General features: G+C 38.0%; 1 protein-coding gene across 2 annotated transcripts in view; it reads left to right on the top strand.

The window, feature by feature from the left end:
• Positions 1-17,092, top strand: part of ANK3 (ankyrin 3) — a 679,089-nt gene that overhangs the window by 115,189 nt on the left and 546,808 nt on the right. For both annotated transcript variants that reach the window (XM_053910305.1, XM_053910324.1), the window contains one exon: positions 3,332-3,370. In XM_053910305.1, coding sequence (XP_053766280.1) covers positions 3,332-3,370 — 39 coding nt within the window. The remainder of the gene's footprint in view (positions 1-3,331; positions 3,371-17,092) is intronic.

Genomic DNA, 17,092 nt, shown 5'->3' with positions numbered 1-17,092 from the left:
TTAGCAGAATCCTCTGGATAACTTACTGCAGTTTCTACATCAGCACTTACTGCTTCACCTTATACTTTCATGTTTTGGAGACAGGTTTCTTTAAACATGGAGATTTCCTTAAGCCTTATGAACCCACCTTTGCTAGCTTCAGACTTTTCATCTGCAGCTTCCTCATTTCTCTCAGTCTTTATAGAATTGAAGAGAGTTAGGGCCTTGCTTTGGATTGGGCTTTGGCTTAAGGGAATGTTGACTGGTTTGATCTCATGTCCAGACCACTCAAACTTTCTTCATATTAGCGATGAGGCTGTTTTGCTTTTTGATCATTTGTGTATTCACTTTGAATTTCCTTCAATAACTTTTCCTTTGCATTCACAACTTGGTTAACTGGTACAAGAAGCCTAGCTTTCAGCCAATTTCAGCTTTTGAACATGCCTTCTTCATTTAGCTTTATCATTTCTAGGTTTTGATTTGCAGTGAGAGACATGCAACTCTTCCCTTTACTTGGAACACTTAGAGGCCATTTTAGGGTTATTAGTTGGCCTGATTTCAGTACTGCTGTTACTTAGGGAGTAGGGAGGCCTGAAGAGAGGGGAAGAGATGGAGGTCTTAGGGGGCAGGGAGGATGGTTTGTAGAACAGTTAGCAAACACACAACATTTATCAACTTAGTTACTGTTTTATATTGGACAAGGTCATAGTGCCCCCAAATTACTGATCACAGACCACTCTGACAAATATATTAATAATGAAAAAGTTGTGAGCGTTATAAAAATGTGACATTCAGTCAAAAAATGGACAAATGCCTTTGGAAAAAATGGTGCCAATAGAACTTGCTCGAGGCAAGTTGCCACAAACCTTCAATTTGTAAACAAATGCAGTATCTGCAACACCATAAATGGAAATGTGCCAGTATAGATTTTTGTTCTTTTGGTCTGTATGTAAGCTGTGGGCAAGTGCCATGGAAAAAGCGTATGCCTTTTCTTCAGAAATTCTATTTTGCGGGGCGCCTGGGTGGCTCAGTCAGTTAAGCGGCCGACTTCGGCTCAGGTCATGATCTTGCGGTCCATGAGTTCGAGCCCCGCATCAGGCTCTGTGCTGACAGCTCAGAGCCTGGAGCCTGCTTCAGATTCTGTGTCTCCCTCTCTCTGACCCTCCCCCGTTCATGCTCTGTCTCTCTCTGTCTCAAAAATAAATAAACGTTAAAAAAAAATTAAAAAAAAAAGAAATTCTATTTTGGTGAATTTCTTTTAAGGAAACTGGCAGCTATAATGTCAAGATTTTCGTGCAAGGATATTATTGCAATGTTAGATGTACCCAGGTAAATAGAAAAACAACACAACTTTAACAAGAAATATCAGGAAATGTTTAACAAATAGTGTCATGTGAATATGAAGATGTAACTTTTTTTTTTTTTTGAAGGGAGAGGAAGGGCAGAATCCCAAACAGGCTCCATGCCCAGCGCAGAGCGCCATGTAGGGCTTAATCTCACAACTATGAGATCATGACCTGAGCCAAAATCGAGTTGGATGCTTAACCAATTGAGCCACCCAGTTGTCCCAAAATGTAACCATTAAGACTGTGTTCTTAAAGACTATTATTGGTAAAAGTGATTTGCTGTTGAGGGAAGAAGGCAAGACACACCCTATCTGTGGTATAATCCCAATGTTGTTTAAAAAGCTCTGTGTGAGTATGCTTGGGAATATTGAAAGGGAGCAACAGAAGATATAAATTCCATTCTAAATTGTGTGTACATTGGTTTTTACTTTCTGCATTGTGCATATTTTCTACAATAAATGCATATTGCTTTTATGATTATAAAAAAGCTATTAAATTTACTTTTAGAAGTTGTGCAGATTAGATAAGAAAATATGGCCAAAGTAAGGTTTTAGAAATATTCATTTCCTGGAGGCACCTGGGTGACTCAGTCAGTTAAGCATCCGACTTTGGCTCACGTCATGATCTCACAGTTCATGAGTTCAAGCCCTGCGTTGGGCTCTGTGCTGACAGTTCAGAGCTTGGAGCCTGCTTTGGATTCTGTGTCTCCTTCTCTCTCTGCCCCTCCCTGCTTGCACTCTGTCTCTCGCTCTCTCAAAAATAAATAAACATTAAAAAAATCTTTTTAGAAATGTTCATTTCCTGTTTTCCTTTATTGGACACAGATTGGAATTTCAAATTTCAGATTTAATTCTTTGTGATTTGAGAGTGAATTTTTAAAAGTTGAGAAGACTAAACTCCTGAGGCATCCGTTTGTGTAGCTTTCGGTACAGTTAACTAATGCAAGCAAGCATCACTACAGCTAAAGGTGCAAAGTACTGTGTTCGTCTCTTCACATTCTATAGATTTAATCTATGCCAGTTGGAATAATTTGCATCTTGCACATATTATTATATCCTCATAGGGAATGAGCTAAATTCATTTTCTCATGGCAGGATAAAGTTAGCACTTTGTAAAAGCAGAAAGTCAGCCTTCTCCTTCATCTGGCAGCGCCTGCACTCAGAATAGGTCCGTAGTTCTCTCTTTTGAGGCTGCCATTGTCTTACTGGAACCATGTCTTCTCTTGCATATCCAGCGTTTGGCTTTTCTTTGTCTTGCTTTTCTGGCCCTTGGTAAACAATATTTGGGATAATGAAGTTTGAGAGAGAAAATGGGTTTCTCTTAATAGCTGTGAAGAAAAATGATGTGGGGAATGTGTTTTACGGTGCCAAAATCTTCACATAAGCAAGACTATTTTCGCAGCCTGTTGTTACACTGTTGAAATTGTATCTCATGGGCATATTCCTTTCATGTTCAGGTTCACACTTTTTATGTATTTGACACAATTTTGTTTTTAAAAATTCTATTCAGATTATCGATGCCTTTGATTTGGTATGCACACTTCAGAGTTTTTCTTCATTGCGCTAGTTATGTGAACATTTCCTGCAGGCTCCTTTTTTCACTGTGCACCATCACCTTTCCTCTGTTTTGCTTTGCATTTTAAGGCACTTCCGGTGTTTTTAAGTCCATTAATAATAATCATTTGAAGGGGCGTCTGGGTGGCTCAGTCTGTTGGGTGTATGACTCTTGATTTTGGTCAGGTCATGATCTCATGGTTCGTGAGTTTGAGCCCCATGTTGGGCTCTGCTCTGATAGCACAGAGCCTGCTTGGGATTCTTGGTCTTTCCATCTCTCTCTCTTTCTCTCTCTCTCTCTCTGCCCCTCCCCTGCTCACGCACACATACCTATTCTCTCTCTCTCTTAAAAAATAAATAAACATTAAAAACAAATAACTGTTTGTAAACCGTTGTCATGGTAAATATCTAAAATTCTTTCATGTTTGCTAAAATTTGTTTCTTTGTTTCTAGGGTGACTATGGATCCTACTATTCCCGAAGCTCCAGAAAGGTAAAGAAAGTTAAGATGGAACTCAATAGATATTTTATTTTTGGTTTCCCTTTTTTGTCATAATTATAAACATGGACTGAAAGAATTATTTATATAGGATGAGGTTTTGTAACCTTTTACAAATTTAATTTTTTAAAAATGTTTTATTTATTTTTGAGAGAAAAAAACAGTGCGAGCAGGGGAGGGGCGGAGAGACGAAGACACAGAATCTGACAACAGGCTCCAGGCTCTGAGCTGTCAGCACAGAGCCCGATGCGGGGCTTGAACTGATGGACCATGGGATCATGATCTGAACAGAAGTCGGACACCTAACCGATTGAGCCACCCAGGCGCCCCTAAAAATTTAAATCAGAGAATAGTTTAAAAGTTTTTTTTAGTTTTTGCCTCATGGAGCCACCTGGTCACCTGGACACGTGCTCATGGTAGAATGGTACCTTGGGAGTGTTACCTATGTTCCACATCTGGTCCTCAGCTGTACGATTGGAGGTTTGATTTTATGACATCCAAGAGTGGCCCTATCCCCAGGAGACTGATGCAGCATCAATTTCTCCATTTATAATGCCATGAAAATCAAATGCTTGGCTTGCCTTATTAGTACATTCTCTGTTTGAAAAGCCTGAATAGAAATTTAATTACGATCAGATGCTGCTCAATCTGGAATTAGGAGAGCCAGTTTGATGATTTTAATAGTGCAAGTCTTTTAGCCATGATACCCCAGTGCCCCATCTTACCTTGAGGAGTGTTCTGCCCAGTGGGCCTTGCAGGCTGCCTTTCCTCTATACAGCGATGGGTAAATGATACAACTCTCCCCCTCTCCCTTTCCCACCTCCCTGGACTTGCCACCACTCATCTTTCCATATGCTTAACATCCACTTTCTTTCATCTTTTAGTCTGGGTAATATCTGTTCTTTGCAACAGGCAGGCTAAGGAAAGGATTAGGACTGGTTGTATTTGAATATCAACTCTACCTGGTTCCATGTTCTTGGACAAGGTACTGAGTCACTCTGTGCTTCAACTTCCTCAATGTGAAGATAGATTAGTAATGGTACCTATCTCATAGGTTTGTTGTGAGGAGACCATTTCATTCAGTGGTACAATAAGAGCTAAAAAAGTCAAATGATATAATTCATGTTATTATAGCTTATTGTTTTTTCTGAGGTGACTACTGCACTCATATGTATAGATTTTATTAGGGTGAATTATGCAAAATTGCCATTTTGGTATGTCAAAAATTGTCTAACAACAGCTACTTCCTTTGGCTAAACCCAATAACATTAACTTTTAAATCTTTTTCCTATTTATGGAACCTTTAGTTATTTTACTGCTTTAACACATATCATTACCCTTATTCTTTGAAATATTCACTTGCATCATCTTCCTTAAATGATGTTATTTTGTTGTTGATATTCAGTGAAATGGTAGAGTAATACTGATTTTTTGTTGTGAACTACTCATAAGAATGATAACATAGTCTTTTTAGATTTTTACATTGGTTCAGTAGATATTTCTTCCCATCATATCACCAGCCTTACAAGATGTTGTCATGTTGCTGGTCAGTGTTATTTGTGTCACTGATAATAAACTAAGACTCATCTGAATCCTACTGTTAATTCCTTCTTACCCATGTATGTTATGTCTCACCTCTTAAAGAACTTTTGTATTTTGGGGGTGTATTTTCTTTTCCAGTAATTTTAAGGCGCAAAAGTATAATTATCTTCATTTTCTAAAGTTAAAACATTGAATTGTATGTTGAATAATTAGACCAAGAGCATAGATTTAGTTAGTAATCTAGTTAGTTGAACAGAGATCTTCATAATTTCAAAGCTAAGATGGGCTTTTACAGGTCTTACCCAAAACTCTCATTTTGTGTTTTTGAGTAAATAAAAACCTTAAGAGGCTGTCTGAAATAATAGTGGCAGAATCAGAAAAAAAAAAATGGGTATTCTTTAGTTTTCCCCATTCCCTCTATATTTCTAGGGTCCTGTTTTTGCTCAGAATCATTCTTTGACCACATTTTAGAGTTTCAAATCCAGTGTAGTTAATAATCGATACCAATTTTGGAATGAATGGAACATGAATTTCAGCACTACTCTGATGAGAACAAATATATATGTTGTCATGTGTCAACATTGAAATATTTTAGTTTTTCTTAAATATTATATGAGCATGAAACAACCATTCAAGTGTGGATTTAGGACTTTCTTGTTCTGTTCTGCTAATAATGTATTTGTGCCCAAACCAAATGTAGCTATGTCTTATATGTGGTTTAAATGCTGTCTTTACTGAAGAATTGACTTTGTACCGTGATGTCAGAAGACATGAGGCATTGGCATTCCTAGGCTGAAATAAATGATTTCTCTAGAGACTTCAATACCACCAGGAATTCACCAGTTCGGTGAGTCAATATCTGAATAGGGCAAAAAGAGACTGGGAGTTGATGCCTTTTTTTATCCAAAGTGAAGGATTTCTGCTGCTTTACAGTTTTGGTATCTTGGGAATGTCTTTTGTGGCCTCTGTCTGGTTTGGGTATAAACTCAACTGCCTTGGTTCTTTGGAACCCACAGTGGCCAATCAGCTCAGTTTGCCTCCCTCCATTCTCTCTTGTCACAGTTTCAAAGAACACACCAGAAGTCAGAGATCTGAACTCTGAAGAGGCTCCTTGCTGCTTGGCACCTACTCCAGTTTCTCATCTCCAGTCATTTAATGGTCCAACCCACTTTGCCGGCAAGGGAATGTCTGGGGCCTCAGGAGGCAACACAGAATCCTTTTTCAGAATTTTTGTTATTGAATCCTCTCACCTACTTAAAATATTAAAGTCCTCCTGGGATTAGAGACTGAGGAGGTATGATTTCATAGTGCACAAACTGAAGGGGTAGCTTGGATGAAGTCTGAATTTAATGAGAAGATGATCGATAAAAATGAAAGGAAACCCAATTATTATGTCTTGATATCTGATTCTTTCTTTGTTTTCCCCCACCACTTTGATTATGTGTTTTTATAGAATGTGAATTGAATGGCAGCATTTAAGAAACCAAGGTCACTTTTTGAATCTCGTATACCAAAGACTTGCCTAGGCAAGCCTTTGATTTAGATGTTTGTAAATGTGACTTGACATCTATAGATAGGTGTGCTGTCAGAACATTCGATTTGCTTAATAGAAAAGATGAAGGAAAGCATGAGCCTCTGTGATAGAATTCTTTTGTCTTTGAACTCTGGAATATGAGTAATCAGGAACAATGCTGCATCGTGTCAGGCGAAGTCTGAATCCTGATGACACAATTCTAAGAACTGTCAGAATTGACTTATGCCCAACTTAAGGGTATGGGTTACAAAAAGGCTGACTAAAAATACTTGGATATTTGCTGTTGCTTGCCAAAGTTTGTTTTCATTTTACATTCAGGACAAATCAGAGCTACCACAGTGCAGGCACGATGCTGCCCTGAAGGTCTTTACATGGGGAGACTGGCTTATACCAGGTTCAGATGTGACAGTGTGCTGGCCACATCCACTGTCATTTCACTCAGCCTCAGGACTGATCTGATAGCTTGGACATGGCTTTCCTCTCTGCTCCTTCAAGTGGGCCCCTTACTGAAGGTGTGTGGTCAGTAGGAAGAAAAGACTCCCATTTTCATTTGGGAATATCAGTCCTTTAACACTTTTTCATGACATTTAAGGAATACATGTTTGCTTTGATTTCTATTCGAAAGAGAATAATGTTATTGTATGCCTTTAAAAAATGTGTTAGGAATGCAAGTAAGAGTATGTGAGTATGTGTAAAAAAGAGAGAGAGAGAGAGGGAGTGAGTGAGTTGGGATTTGGAAGACTAAAAAATAGCACGTAGAATATTTATGAAAGTATATAGTTTGCTATATTAGAAATCATCTTACGAATGAAGTTATTGTTAGTTCACTAATGTATAGTTGTCACATGTAAGCAACTGACACCAACTTTGAACCCACAAGCTTAGCATCCTGGCTTAGCAGACCAAAAGATTCATATATGACCAGATATTGTCACTCTCATGCTCTCACAAAATGCTACTATCCTTCCGCTCATGAGAAAATAGAATTTTTCAATTGATCCTCTGTTTTTCAGTATGATTACAAAGTTGTTTAAAATTTCAGAAATGAAGTCTGATAGCACAGTATTTTCTCCCAGACATCTGATGCTGTTTATTGCTTAACATCTTCTTTTGGAAATTGTCTCTCCATGTCTTTGGGCATTATTTTATCAGGGTATTCATATTTTCCTCATCAATTTATACAAGTTTTTTATGTATTAATATTATTTGTCCTTTAGCTCCATTTTGGGGGCAAATATTTCTGTAGAGTTCCTTTGACTTTTATTTCCCTTTATATTATGTTTAGCTTGCACAGTTTAATTTAAAAGTTTAGTAAACAAACACTATTTGTGGTGGAACTGTTAACCGTAGACTTGTTTTCGAATATGGTAATTTTTAGAAAACCTGTTTGGGCACAGTTTCAGATCATATTTTTTATATGAAAACCAAAAATCAAAAGGTGGTAAATATGGCTGAGGTGAGAGTCATGTTGGGGGCTTTGAATTTTCAGCTAAGGAGATCAATCTAGAATAGACATGATTCATATTAAATTGGATACAATTGTGGACCACAGTATGATAAGGGATCAGTATATGTTAATCTCCTTGAAGCAGTGGAGGAGATGCCAAACTGTGGGGCACTGTCATATTATTTCACTGTGGTGGTGGTGGTGGTGTTAACTCTCACAAAAGTCCCTTTTGTGACAGAATTAAAAAAAAAATTAAGTTTATTTATTTTGAGAGAGAGAGAGAGAGAGAGAGAAAGAGAGAGATCAAGTGTTGAAGGGGCGGAGAGAGAGAGAAAGAGAGAGAGAGAAAGAGAGAGAGAGAGAGAAGATCCCAAGCAGGTTCCACGCTGTCAGTGCAGAGCCTGACGCAGGGCTTGAACCCACAAACCGTGAGATCATGAGCTGGGCCGAGATCAAGAATCAGACACTTAACTGGTGGAACCACCCAGGTACCCCATGTGACAGACTTTCTAATGGATTTATCTATAACACATTTAAATCCATTATCACATCTGAAAGGTTTCATATGTTCACATATGAAACTGAACTGTCTTCACTGAGTCTCTAGAACTCAAATTAGTACCCTGGAATTCCAAGGTGAATTCTTGTTCTACAGTTCTCATCTTTATGATGAAAAAGGGACTCTAACCTGGGTAATGTTATGGTTTCTGCTTCCAAACCATCTCCTTCTGGAGGGCGGGATACCTAGTGGTTGGTATCTAGCAAGCTACTTGCTAGTTAGTCAAGCAAGTCACTTGACTGCTATATTCCTCAGTTTTCTCATTTCTAAAGGCCCATAGTAATAAGTACTTACCTCGTAGAGTTTTTATGAAAATAAAATGAGAATACAGCTTTTCCCCAAAGTTACTGCTCCATTGTATGTGTTTGATGCAATGTGAAATTCACCACCAGCAACATGAAGATGCCCCTTCTCCTTTCCTTTTCCTCAGTTGATGATACTCTACACCATCTTTCATGTAGTAGGTTTTGAGAGACTGAGGCTAAAACCCAGAAAACTATGAGGACGTAAACATTTTAATAGTGTAGTAATAAAGCAGGAGACAAGAAATTGGTGATGGAGCCAGGAAAGGATGCTTTAAAATCCCATTTCAAAATGGTCAGTTTCTTCCCATGGTTGCTTCCTTGGCCCACAGGTCACCGCCCCCCCCCCCCCACCATATCCATTTGTAATATTATAAAAGAGGGCTCAAAGTAGATGAACAGAATTTGAGACTGTTAGTCTTGTTTTGGTCTTTAATGATGTATGCTTATCTACTGTGTGTGTTATTACTAAATATGTGTTACTATATATATAGACAAGTGTACATGTGTGAGCACACACACTGTATAATGTATATAAAATGGTGTAAGTTAGAGCTCTAAAAATCTCCATAATTCCAGATCCCTGCTGAGCCTCTCAATAAGAGTTACTCTGCTAATTCATCCCAGGGGGAAGACCTGGGGAGGAGCTTCAGTGTGGTAAATACTGTTTACTCTAAGCTACAATGATGGGTTTCTTTCTTCACGATTAGAGTATAATGTGTATCCCCCACTGCTCAGTCTGTAGCTCCCAACTCAAGAGGTTATTGGAATAAAAAGTGATTCTGTCTCAGGCCAGAAGGAAAATAGAATTCACATGTATTCTTTCTTAGGTTCATGAAAGAGAAAAAGATTTCCTGATGTAACTGACTGTGGTTTGTCTTTTGAGTCTATAACCAATCTGCTGATAATTATTTCAAATAGTGCAGTAAAAGAAAAGGAACCAACATTTATTGAATGGCCATTATATGCTCTATGATTTTAACTCATTTGATTCTCCAAAGGCTCTGTGAAGCTGGTTTGATTACCCCCAATTTATAGATGAGGGACTGAGGCTTGAAGTGTTTGGTAAATAGCAGAGTTCTGATTTACACCCAGGTTCAACTGATCCCCCAAATCATGCTCTTTCTGGGGCTTTGCCATCTGCTGATACATTTGATTATGAATAAGGGAGACCAGAAAAATTGCTCAAAGTTTTTCACATTTCAGGTGCTGGCCCTGCTATCCACACCCAGGGAGATGAGTAGGCAGCTACTGTGGGCAGTAATAACCATGTAAAGCAAGTTTCCTGCTCAGACATAAGTTCTGCCTGTCTCTTTTTCATCTGACTTGGGTACTGTCCTGCTCTTCACTATTTACCTCGACTCTGACTTCTTTTTTTTTTTTTTTAATTTTTTTTTTTAACGTTTATTTTTGAGACAGAGACAGAGCATGAACGGGGGAGGGTCAGAGAGAGAGGGAGACACAGAATCTGAAACAGGCTCCAGGCTCTGAGCTGTCAGCACAGAGCCCGACGCGGGGCTTGAACTCACGAACCACGAGATCATGACCCGAGCCGAAGTCGGACGCTTAACCGACTGAGCCACCCAGGCTCCCCTACCTCGACTCTGACTTCTAACCTGCCTCCCACCTCCCGCTAAAATTTTTACATTCGCTAGGTTTGCTTGGAACTAGTAAAGCCATGTTGGTGACAGTTATTTACTTTACTTATTTATTTCAACTTTAATCTAGTGTTTTGGATATCCAGTTATAATTTGAGGCGTTTATAACCTCCTGAGAAAAGAGTCAGCAATTAAGATGTCAGCCTTGTCAGGATTCTTAAGCACTGTGCTGATAGGTACTTGGAAATGACATGGATGGAACATATGCTAAAACCTTCTGGCATGTAAATATGTTGCTCTTTAATAGAAAGTTTCCAGGATCCAATAAGCAGCCTTTTGCAATGATTTAGGTATTCTGGGTTGGATTCAGCCTTTCTTAGTAAGATTTTTTTTCTTTCTTTCTTTCTTTCTTTCTTTCTTTCTTTCTTTCTTTCTTTCTTTTTTTTTTTTTATGTTAGAAAGGGAGGAAGTGTTCAGTATAAGGAAAAATGGGTGAACTTGAGTGTCTGATTGGTGCAGTCTTAAATTTTAGTCCCATCTCTCACTGTTGGAGTGCTCCTAGGCAAGTCACTTTACTTCTTGGAGCTCTGGTTATCCATTTGCAAAGCACATGTTGTACCTACCATTCTTTATAACACCCACTATAGTGCCTAGCACAGAGCATCACTGAGCAAATATTAGTTCTCTGTGTTTTGACCTGAAAGGTAATGCTTTTTATTTTATTTTATTTTTTTTAATGTTTATTATTGAGAGACAAAGAGAGACAGAACATGAGCATGGGAGGGGCATAGAGAAGGGGAGACACAGAATCCGAAGCAGGCTCCTGGCTCCGGACTCCAGGCTGTCAACACAGAGCCCAATGTGGGGCTCAAACTCACAAACCGGGAGATCATGACCTGAGCTGAAGTCAGACGCTTAACCAGCTGAGCCATCCAGGTGCCCCGGGTAATGCTTTTAATTAATTTTTAGTTCTTGCCTTTAATGAATTCATGTGTATGAAGAAAAGACTGATTAAATAAGACTTTCCTCACATAAAGGCTGTATTCCCTTTATAGTTCTGTATCTGTTCTATTTTAAATAAAGGTTTAAACTCTCTCATTTCCCTGATACCTTCTGCATGAGATGAGACTCGAACTCAACATAGAGCAGCTAGTTGGGTGGATTCCATACATCCGCTGTGGGCAAGTGTTCTCCCTGCCAGATCTGGGGTGTGGTGAGTTTGAGAGTCACATTTTGCTAACTTAGCTATTGATGATTCCAACACATTTTTGAGACATAGGTGATGCCTTTGGAATTGTGCAGGAAGCAGAAATGACAAATATGGTAGGTCAAAGCTTACAGCCATGGGAGAAAACACTTCTGGGCTGGGGAGGGATCATGTTCCATTTTGCAATCCTCTGGTCTCTTCTGTGTATTCTGTGCTCCTGATAAAAACTTGCCTATCCCACCTGCCGTATTAAGTAAACTCAGTAGTTTTCAAAAATAATTTTAAATGTGCCCAAAGATTAACAGTTAATGAGTATAAGCCTAGAAAGATTTCATCTTAAATTAATCAGCAGTAGATATTCTCCAGTACCTAAAGTTAAAATTAACTACTGATCTTTCACTTTTAAGTCAACAGATGAATACTTTTATATGCAAGACACACTTTTTAACGAAAATGTAAATATTTGTTTTCACCAAATGAGAGAAGACCTTTCCCTGTACAGGAATATGTTTTAGAAAAGACGATGTGTACTTTCTAAAGCATCACAAGAGACCAATTAATTTGATTAATCAGAAGCTTTGAAATTATTTTTAGTGCTGTACAGTTATCAGTGTTCCAAAAAAAACCTGTTCCTCAGTTTACAAATGTGTTTATTTTTGTCCCAATACAATCATTAAAACTCTAGGAAATGTATTTTTTAAAGTCCAGAAATATAAGGAACTTAAGAATGACTACCTGTCATTTTTTATGTTTTTTTTTTTTTTCTAGTTGTCAATACTGCTGCCCATCAACAGCTAGCACCAAATTTTCTGCTGGTCTAAAGTCTAATGATACAGCTGTATTTTGATTTTCCTAAACACTTCTTTATAGACAGAAATAAGATAAAATATCTCTATATTAATATTTTGGAGCTCTGGAGATAATCAGCACCAGTATGATACCCTTATAACATGACTTGAGGAAGCAGGAAGTGTTACGTAAAGTCAGAAAGAATATTCAGAAGTTTCTGTATGTTTCCTGTTACTTTCTTTGAGATTTTATTTTTAGATCATCCTTATGAAGTGGGCAGAGAAGCTCTTAATATAACTTTATAGACACAGAAATGGAAGCTCATTGCCTTGACTTACACAAAGTCCCATAGCTGACCTACTTGTGACTAGAGCTGGCCCTTGGTTCAGTGCTTTTTCCCCTGTCCCACTATCCAAGTCACTCATTTAAGGGACCACATGCCCCCCATTCAAGTCATTTCCCTGTGAGAAGCAGTCAAGCCCTGTTCCTTTGTGGGCTGGTTGTTAAACATTAATGGATGCACTCTGTAACTAACTACAGAGAAAGTAACACCAGTTCACCAATGCATATGAATCTTTCTGTGTATGTCTCCACTTTTCCCTTAAGAACATTTTTGTCTGGACTCATCACACTTGGTAATGTATGTTGTTTATTTTTTCCTGTGTGGAACCTAGATGGAGACAGACTGAAAGATGGTCTGTGCCTATCAGCTGTGCTGATGCCAGTAAGTGTACTGATTATGTTTACCAGGCTCAAGCTTTTAAGATGAGTCTCTATGGACGGAAATGAATTGCTCATTTTAGGGACTTGTCCAGTGCTGTGATCAGCTACATTCAAGAATGGCAGAAGATACTAAAAGAATTCAAGTTATAATAATGTGTTTATTGGAAAACTAATATAGCAAAACCCAAAATGAATCTTGTTGTGTGGTTCAGTAGCAATCTTTGGGACAGTGTAGAGAGTGGCCTCTGAATAAGGATGCTTAGGAAGTCTGCTGTCTACCTTCTAACTCTTGAACTCAGTGATTTAGTTTTGTGGAGCTTGCTTATTTTGTTTCGGCAACCAGGCACACTTCCTATAGGTTTGGTGCCTTTCTCTCAACACTCAAATGGGAATTGCCTACATAGAGCATAGGTGGTGAGGAATTATTGTAGAGGTGTTAAAAGCATTAGAGAACTTCCTTCCAGATCTTTGGTTTTAGACACATGTGGAACAGTAGTTTATCTTCTTCTTCTTGTTTTTTTTTTTTTTTTTTTTTTTTTTTTTGCAAATACAGGTAACCTTGCAAAATAGACTGAGTAGTTAGCTCTTATTTTCACAACCCTGGCATGAAAATTTCTTCCAGGCTGGAGCAGCTGCTTAGACTGTTGCTATGCAACCAGGAGAGGCGTTCACAAGCATTGTTACAAGCTGGCAATCAAAGATGAGACAATGTTTTCTTTTGATTATGTGTTTTATTTATTTATTCATTTACTTACTTATTTATTTATTTATTTGTGTCAGCTCTTGGTTTGGGGAGTGTGTATTTACATCCTTTGGGGAGTTTTTATTTGCAGAAATGCCTTTTCCAGAGAAACTTTTTTGTTGAAGGCATTTTGATTTGATCTTGCTAGATAAAAAGGTGAGCCCCACCTCACGGGCAGTAGGTGTTGAAATTAGGCCTCAAAGCAGATAAAATAGTTCTTAATAAATAAGAACATAGTGGAGTCAAATGCAGCTTTGACCACCCTTTTACTAAGAAAACATCCAAGCTTCGTATTCTTCTACTGCTGGTCTTTATACATTGTGCACTTCTCTGACCTAAATCAGTAGCTTTGAATCTGCAGTTCCTTCAGCTCTCTTGTCCCTGAAAGTCATGTCTGAATAGAAGACCATTTAAACCTTTACAATCAGGGTTTATCCTGACCAGATTTTCTGGAGCCATCTTTTATGTGAATCCTTGACCTTTACAGATTTTGTCTTTCAAACCCTAATGAACCGGCTTTTAAACAAATGTTTGGGCAAATGCTTATAACCAATGTTTATATTTTCAGTTATCTATTTTTCAATTACCGATTGATGTTTATTGAGTGAGGCTGAGGGATGTGCCTCAGAACTGTTCATAAGACTCCTGCAGGTCAAGAGGAGAAGATGGGAAGACTAAAAGGATACAGTTCTTCTGCCAGGAACCCAAAGGAGAAAAAGAGGGAGGATAGAAACTGTGTATCAGTGGGCTTCCTATTGATGTCTGGCAACATTACAGTCCGGGTTATTGAACTGATAGCTTGTGATGACTAAGAAGTGGTGACAATTAGGAGCCAACCTGATTTCACTAGGAAAAACTCATGTAAAATTGAACCTATTTTCTTCCTGATGATTTTACTATGCTGGTGATTCATGTAATTCTATAGCCACTGGATACGGATTTTAGTAACATCTTATGATCATCAACATTTCATTACTGCAATCTCTAACTTTTATGCTTTAAAATAGCACTTAGCAATTTTTTCCCCCTGAAAATGGCTCTCTGTGTAAATTATTTGAAGAAATGAAACAGAACATTACAACTGATGCAAATGTTTTTGAGATTCAGGGATATAACATTTGCATATAAACATTACTGGTTGCATTTCCCCCTTGTAATTGGGCCTACTGTAGAAAAGAGTTTTGTTTTTTATCTTTTAAAGTCAATATTTAGTGTTTTATTGCATGAGGCCATGCTCACATTTTAGAATGTAGCTCAGTCAGGATGAGCTTATCTTCATCATCTGGGCCCTCCCAAAGTGAGTGGGGTTACAGTTTGGGCCTTTGTCACTGCTGGGGTTTTGCATATGAAGTATCAATGTGCCAGTGACTGTTGGAAAAAAGCCTGATACCTCATCTTAGTTTCCATGTTCCTTTTGAGTTCTTTGTACAAGAGGGGAGACTGAACCATTTTAAATCAAACCATAAAGCACTACAGAGAATGCTGAATTTTTTCCATTTCTTCAACCCACTAGCATTTACTGAGTAGCGCCCTTCATTGGTTTGAAGACAAATGGGGTAGATGCATTCTCTCACATACTAAATTCTCATACTGCCTTTTTAAAAGACCTTTGGCTAACTGATGGACCCCTTCTTAGAAAGAAAATTTTAAATACATAAGATATGAGGAATTTATTATATTAAAATAGTTATCAAAGATTAAAAATTATGGTAAAGTAATGGATGAATAATAGATATTAATGCATTAGGTAAAAAGAACTAGAGAGTTTAATATCAGCTCTATTTTTTAAGTTTATTTATTTTTGAGAGAGAGAGTGTGATCAGGGGAGGGGCAGAGAGAAAGAGACAGAGAGAGAGAGAGAGAGAGAGAGAGAGAGAGAGAGAGAATCTCAAGCAGGCTCTGCACTGTCACCGCAGAGCCTGATGCAGGGTTCGAACTCATGAACTGTGATATCATGACCTGAGCCGAAATCAAGAGGCAGATGCTTAACCAACTGAGCCACCCAGGCATTTTTGTTATCATGATACACTTAAGCAATATCATAATATATCTGCCTAACTATAGAGTGGTAGAAAAGTAATCATTATTTCTATTGGTGACAAAGTCACAGGTACTATTAATACTCTGTGGCTTGGATCATGCCTACATTTATAATGCAAGGAGATGCTAGATGTCAGTTAGATGTTAATAAAAGTAAAGAGGTACTTTTCTCCATCTAAGAGTCTGTCCCCGGATGGATGTCTGTGGAGGATGTCCATATACCCCAATCAAAATACCCGTGTTTACGTGTTCACCATTGTAATTGTAATGTTCTCAAAAATAATTTTCTTAAAAATAAAAAGTAAAATATAATATTAACATAAGATTATGATATATTCTTTCCAGATAGTAATGTCTCTAGGATTAGAATCCTTGTGGATATTCTAGTTAATATGTATAGTTTAAATTATGTTAGGCTTGTGTAATAGCAGAAACAAATGAACTTCAAACATGTATATTGTCTATGTGATCCAATCCTCAGAAGAATGGAATGGTAACTCTTTACAGAAGATGCCAGATGGCTGGGCCCTTTGCCAGTTTTCCATTATATTGTTGAAGGAGCATAAGAAATAAAGCCATAGTTTAAGTGGAGACATTTCATCTAAACAACCTGTAAGAGGCCAAGGGAAAATGCTCAACTCATTAATGAAAAATGCTAGTAGCCATAGTGAAAATCTTTTTTGCAGATCACAGCACTGATATCATAGGTATTTGTGAGTTAATATATATGTAACACTTACAGTCATGCCTGACACATAGTAAGCCCTGTATTAGTGCTGTTATTGCTATTCCAGCATAAATCACTACTCGTAAGCTCTAGAGATTTGTTGTGGAAGCCATGAAGCTTTCTTTCATATTTCTTTTTTTTAACTTTTTTTTAATAATTTTTTTTTCATGTTTATTTATTTTTGAGAGAGACAGAGACAGAATGTGAGTGGGTTAGGGGCAGAGAGAGAGGGAGACACAGAATCTGAAGCAGGCTCCACGCTCTGAGCTGTCAGCACAGAGCCTGATGTGGGGCTTGAACTCATGAGCTGTGAGATCATGACCTGAGCCGAGGTCGGACACTCAACCGACTGAGCCACCCAGGTGCCCCTCTTTCATATTTCAAAGAACCATATTTACATATACAACAGTGATTAATTACCAACCCAAGATTGTGGGAAGACATCAGGGACATATTTAACTTATTATTTGAAAAGGTAGTACATGAATGTTATATAAAATCTTAAA

The sequence above is a fragment of the Panthera pardus genome, unplaced genomic scaffold, assembly GCF_024362965.1.
Source record: "Panthera pardus isolate Hobbes unplaced genomic scaffold, ASM2436296v1 HiC_scaffold_22, whole genome shotgun sequence".
Taxonomy (NCBI): domain Eukaryota; kingdom Metazoa; phylum Chordata; class Mammalia; order Carnivora; family Felidae; genus Panthera; species Panthera pardus.
Note: the sequence above shows the minus strand (reverse complement) of the source record. Positions and strands in the feature narration are given on the sequence as shown.